The sequence below is a fragment of the Falco naumanni genome, chromosome 1 (assembly GCF_017639655.2).
Source record: "Falco naumanni isolate bFalNau1 chromosome 1, bFalNau1.pat, whole genome shotgun sequence".
NCBI lineage: Eukaryota > Metazoa > Chordata > Aves > Falconiformes > Falconidae > Falco > Falco naumanni.
In genome coordinates, this window is record NC_054054.1 from 71,583,439 (window position 1) to 71,589,438 (window position 6,000).

The 6,000-nt window shown below is 45.7% G+C and overlaps 1 protein-coding gene across 2 annotated transcripts in view; it reads right to left on the minus strand.

The window, feature by feature from the left end:
* The window catches only part of RAP1GDS1 (Rap1 GTPase-GDP dissociation stimulator 1), a 101,500-nt gene extending 95,888 nt beyond the window's left edge, over nt 1–5,612 (minus strand). Inside the window, exon 1 of one of the 2 annotated variants that reach the window (XM_040598850.1) lies at nt 5,363–5,612. In XM_040598850.1, coding sequence (XP_040454784.1) covers nt 5,363–5,366 — 4 coding nt within the window. In that variant the 5' untranslated portion in view covers nt 5,367–5,612. The remainder of the gene's footprint in view (nt 1–5,362) is intronic. The other variant, XM_040598858.1, reaches the window with a different exon arrangement.
* Nucleotides 5,613–6,000: the final 388 nt, after the last annotated feature.

Sequence of the window (6,000 nt, forward strand, 5' to 3'; positions counted from 1 at the left end):
TGGAGCTAAATGAACAGCAATTATCTGGTTTATAGATTTGAAAAATTCTTCTGGATATCTGCCGACTTCATAACCTACTTGAACTAGAGCTTAAGAACACAGTGAGATCACCAGAGTTTCTGCACAACTTAAAACTCTCTGAACAAGAACCATGCAACTCTTAGGCTGAACAAATGTTGTCAGGCTGTGTGCACAGCTTTGAGGCTCCTTAAACCACAGTCATTTATTTCAGAGTTTACAAATTGTATTAGGCATATCTAGAGCACACACAAATTCTAGTACAGCTATTTTTTTTTTTTTCACTAAAAGGAACTTCACCATTCAGAAGTTCATGACTTTTAACTATTATTTTACTCTACCAGAACAATTTCATTTGCTTGCCATTACATTAAAATTTGTAAACAGAAACAATTTTCTACATCATATCTAACAAAAAGAGGCCCTGGGAGATTGTCCTCGCAGTGAAAGCTCTACTTATAAAATCCCTTACTAGGAAAAGCTCCTTGTCTAATTAAAATTCAAACTGTCATTAAAAAAATTTCTCCATTAGCTGAAGAACATGTATTGACATTTTAAGACTCCTAATTTCCAGAAGTTTAGACATAGTTCCTAATTATTTTAATCTGGAAAGAAGTTAGAATTGGAAATGTGATGCCTCCACAGTATATCAAGACAGCAGGGATGCTCGTTTTCTTGAACACACAGCATGTGAACAGACCCAGGTGGACTAGTCAACACTGGAAAATGGAGTTTCTCTTACATCAGTAACTAGGTCACTGTTTAATGTCCCTTTGTTATGCTAAAACATCAACTACATCCTGCCACAGAGTTAAGAAGGGATAACAACCAACCTCCTTGACAGATGCCATACATGAATCTCCACTGCTTTCCATCAAACGGTGATGACATAATTTTTCCTTTTATTGAACCAATTGTAGGTTATGTTATTTTTTTAACATATTTATAAATAATTAAATTCTCAGAACTCCCAGAAACAAATCTGCTTTACTTGAAGAACACGGAAAATTATAATGGGTCTTCTCAAGGGCTGTCAGCAGCAGCTAAATGGTGCTACAAAAAAAGAGGGTAAAAATTATCTGATTTTATTTACATTTATACCACAACTATTTTCTTAACTTTTTTTTTTTTGGGGGTGGGGGTGGGGGGAGAGATGGGAGGGGAACAGAGTGTCAAGATCCTCATTTCTTTCTCCTATTTCTGTCCTCTGTTGTTCCATTCATCCATCTATTACGCCCGCCTTTCCTCTGCTTCTAGTATTTCTCTCCCTCTATGCATTTCCCTTAAGGGATTTTTGTTCCCTTCTATTCTTGTCTCTTGTCTTGGTAGCTTTCTCATTTCCATTGTTACCGCTTTGTTTCCTTCAGGTTTCAGCTGTTCTCTTGCCCTTTCTCTTTCCACTTTCAGTTTGATGCTACAGAAAGCCAGATGTTCCTCACAGACTTCTGACACTACCTCCGAATATTCTGCTCTCAGGAAACCTACTTGCGAATGAAGCCTTTAACCTAAAGCTAAAGACAGAACTGCTTCATTTCAGTCTCACGTAATAACAAAAGATCACAAATATTGGCCTGAACACAGGAACAGTTATTCATTAAGGAAGGTCAGTCAAACTAACCTAACCTCTCTGGCTGCTTCAGAGGCATACTTCGAGGAACATTACTGAAGCAAAAGAGATGCAGTCTAAAACCAGTCTTCCCCATGTTTGTTTTTTAAACACAAGACTTTCACCAAAAATCAGTCTTGTTTTTAGGAAATGCTAATACAATATTTTATACTGGCTTAAACTGAAATATTTGGGCTGGCTAGAACTAATACACTGGTGGTGTAAGAAGTCTGTTTTAGCAAAAATTTTAAAAGAATTAAAAATTATCTTTTTGTGCAATGGATAGATCCCTTTTCCAAGCAACTTATTAGTCTGACTTGCATCTTTTATAACAAAACTAACAGGAAATCTCTCAAGATGGAAGACTTTCATTAGCTTTCATTCCTCTCATGTCTGAAGCTAGTGATTACATTTTTAACTAAAAAGCAGGGAGAACTATCCCTGTCTTCCTGAAAACAGTATTACACACAAGCACGCCTGAAGCTTCACACCTTCCTGCCTCCTTTATTTTGTGAACTCACATCCTGAAGACAGAGAGTGGCTTGTTACACCCTGACCTGTGGTTCACTTTGGATTTGGTGTGTGACAACCCTCAGGCTGACCCCAAAACTCGATACATAGTTGCACATGGTAATTCTTCAGGGAATCTGGGAGAGAAAACAAGAGTATATTGGGAAGACAGAGGCAATACAAATCTTTGTTCTGACAACAATGTAGCTAAATGGACAGCATTTAAATCCAACTACATCGCAGCCTGTGTGCTTTCTATATCTTGTCATCATGCCATTACGGCTAGGTATTGTAAAAAGAGTTTAGCAGGTTGCTTTCACAGTTTGCTGCCCAACAAAGCGCCTAAGCATGTATTAAGCTTCATCAGAGCAGAGGCTGCCTTCCATTTTCTGCTAACAAAACCAATAGTCTCAAAATGGAAGAATACTTCTATAAGCTTTCCCTATTACAGACCATAACGACACTTGTTAAGTCTCATTAAAAAAAAAAAATTGTCATCTGTATTTGCATTCCGCATACAAACTCTCATAAGTGGTGTTTCTCCATCTTTTGGGGCCAAAGGATTACTGTTGAGTGGTCAACATGTAACCAAGTTCCTGATTTTTATTTTACTAATTTACGTTTGTAAAATAACTGCAGCCTGCTTACAATAACCACCACAGGACACTGCTCTAAAATAGAAAGATTTTCTTAGATATAGTGTGTTTGCACAAGTATACCACTTGTGTTTTTCAAGGTTAAATAACAAGAACTGACTCTGGAAACCCGCTATTCATTGTGAAACCGAAGTATTACATTAGTAACTGAAAAGTAAAACCCTGTAATTGTTCTTATAAAAACAGAAGTAAAGTACTGGTGGTGCACATGTCATCTCAAGTATTCAAAGTGCTCTACCGCCAGAAGGACTTACGGCAACTTGCTTCTCAGCACCAAACGTTGAATATTGTTTAAACTGTACTCAGACAGAACTTCGAATAAATGCAAGCAACACAAATGGTAATTTTGGAAAGAACTGATATTAATGAGAGCAAATCAGTATCCTCTAGGAGGAAACAACAGCCATAATATCTTCAGAGGAATACACACTTGGAATCAGAGTGGCAGCAGAAGTATTTCTACACAGTCAAGAAAAAGCAGATCCACGTATACATAACCAGTATTTTTAACAATAGAAATATTTTAATTGGAGTTAGAATATACCTACTTGGGCTTCCATTTTATATCATCAGTATACAAACCACTTAATATCATACCAAGCTTCATAAATACAGAATAGATCATATGTTTAACCTTAAGACATTCGTGCTCTCTCTGCCACAAATGCTAGCTTATTGAGCCCAAATTAGGGAAAGATATAAAAGCTACAGGAAGAACAAATTCATCCTTGATTTAATTCTAAGGATTTTCAGCTTTTATGTAATGCATTACCAAAAAGAATACTATAAGCTGAATGAGGGAAGGTAGTGCATTGATTGTATGAGCCTAAACATAAGTCTCGCATGGAAAGTCATTATTAGATTGCGAGCCAAGGTGAAACTGATTTCAGTCTTTGCCACTCACAACAAGATCTGCTGCAGAGGCTACTTACGGTTTGCCTTGATTTTAAAGACAGTGGAATCAGACCCTGATACTTGAAGAAGTTGGGGTGGGGAAGGCTCCTCTATTTTCACATGCAATCTCTCTGGGCAATTATGGATAGGTGCTGATAGATTCACAGAAAAATTATTTCAGTCTTCCTAAAAATAATTATAACTACCCTTACTTATGCAGCAAGCTGTAGCAGATTTTCAAGCTGTTTACGAACCTGCCTGCAACTGAAGCATAGACTCCTCTAAAAAGGAGCGCTGTGCTCATTCTGCACCAGCTTTTCTGAACAGGTTTTAAGTGATGCCCTTAAGTTGTTTCTTTTTTGGAAGCCAAAACAGAGTTACCAACAAGCAGACTTTAAACAGAACGATGAGATTCATAGTCCTACTTAGTGACTGGAGGAGACAGGAAACATACCCAAACTAAATTCATGCGGGTTAAAAAGGCAAGGCACAAGAAAAGAGTTTACCTAGGATGAAACCCGACACTCCTCACGCCTGACCCTGACAGCTTCTAATTTGAACCATTCTCCAAAGGTTCTCCATTGCTTTAAAGGAGTTAAATAAGTATCTACCCCCATCTCATAACCAGAAAAACTGAGGCATTGCAACTGCTTCTTTCCATGGAAACTTCTAGTTAAAAGTGAAAGATGCATGTGATCTGCAAAGAAACTACTGATTTACCTAAGGCTGCAGGAAGTGCTGATGTCAAACCCCTGAGCCCAACTCGGGAACCACCACCTCCTCACCCTGGTTGTGAGCCACAGCTCCCTACCCTCCGGATCTGCACCCTCTGTCTCACCATCACACCTGGCAGACTGGCTGGGTCTTTGGCAGCTCAACGTGGGCGCTCCCTACCCATACCTGGGATCTGCGTTACAGCCAGATTTCTGGGAAATCTGTTTTATGGTGGCTGTTTAATACCAGCAGAGCTGTAGTTCGTGCAAGAGGATGAGGTGGAGGAGGCAAAAGAAATTCACTGAGCGCTCTGTAAAGAAAAATCAAATACTGTACTACTTAGATTCACATGGCATTTGCTGGAAGCTCCGTGCAAGCAGCAGCCAGCGTGAAACTACTTAATTTACAGTCTTAAGACCAAAAAAAAAAAAAAAAAAAAGGCAGAGGTAATATGGCTGCATCTGTAGGCACGAGTAACGCCTTCCTAAAAGCCGGAGAAATACGAGGATCCTTGTGTCTTCCACGAGCGGCGAAGGGAGATTATTTTATAATCACTGCCCCAACCGTCTCCATTATGCAAACGGTAACTGGGAGCGCGTCCGGGGGTGCCTTATATAACTCCTTGCCCCGAAGCCCCCTTCGCACCCGGAGAACCGATCCTGCCCCTAATCCGCCCGGGCGGGCACCCCGGGCTGAGCCGCCGGGCCGGGCCGAGCCGGCAGGCGGCGGCGCAGGAGCCGCGGAAACTTTGCGCTGCAGGGCCAGGGGCCGGCCGGTGGCCGCGGCGGCGCCGGGGGCTCGGCGGACCCCGCTGCCCCCCAGGCTGAGGCGCGGCGGCAGGCGGCCGACGGGGAAGTTGGGCCAGCCGCCTCTCCCCACCCACCGGCGACGAGCGGGCGGCGGCCTCCAGGGGCAGAGGGGCGGCGGCAGGGGGGCTGCACGGCGTGGTGCTGGGGCGACTTACCCATGGTGCCGCCGCGGCCTCCTCCTCCTTCCCCTCCTGCCGCTGCTGCAGCCGCCGCCTCTCCGCGGGCGCGGAGAGAGGCGCGGGAGGCGTGAGCGCGGGGCGGGCGCGGCAGCGGCGCGGAGCCTGCGTGCGGCGCGGCTATGAGTCAGGGTAGCACATCCGGGCAAGGCCGCTTAGGAGACACCCCGCCCGCCCGGCGGCACCCTGCCGCTGCCGCCGGGGAAGGGCGGGCAGCTACGGAGGGCGGAGGCGGTGCGGGGCCGGCGGCAGCGCCCCCGGCTGGGAAGGAGGGAGCCGAGGGGCGGGTCCCCGCGGAGAGCAGCGGCTCCCGCCCCTCGCCGCGGCCCCGGGCCTCCTTTGTTAGGGCCGGGGTGGGGCCGCCCGCCGGGCCGCGGGGGCAGCATGGCGCTGGGGGAGCGAGGGGCGCCGGCCCGACCGCTGGCAGCGGCGGGGAGCGTGCGCGGCGACCCCACCCTCCCATCCCCGGGCGCGGCGGGCGCCTGAGCTCGCCCCTCGCTTCTCCCGCCGCCCTCCACCTGCCCGTGCCCTCCGGGGAGAGGGTTACCTGTGGGGCGGTGGGGGGATTTCCCTGCGGCGCCGGCTACCCCTGAACGTTTTGTGGCAGGCGGGCTGCC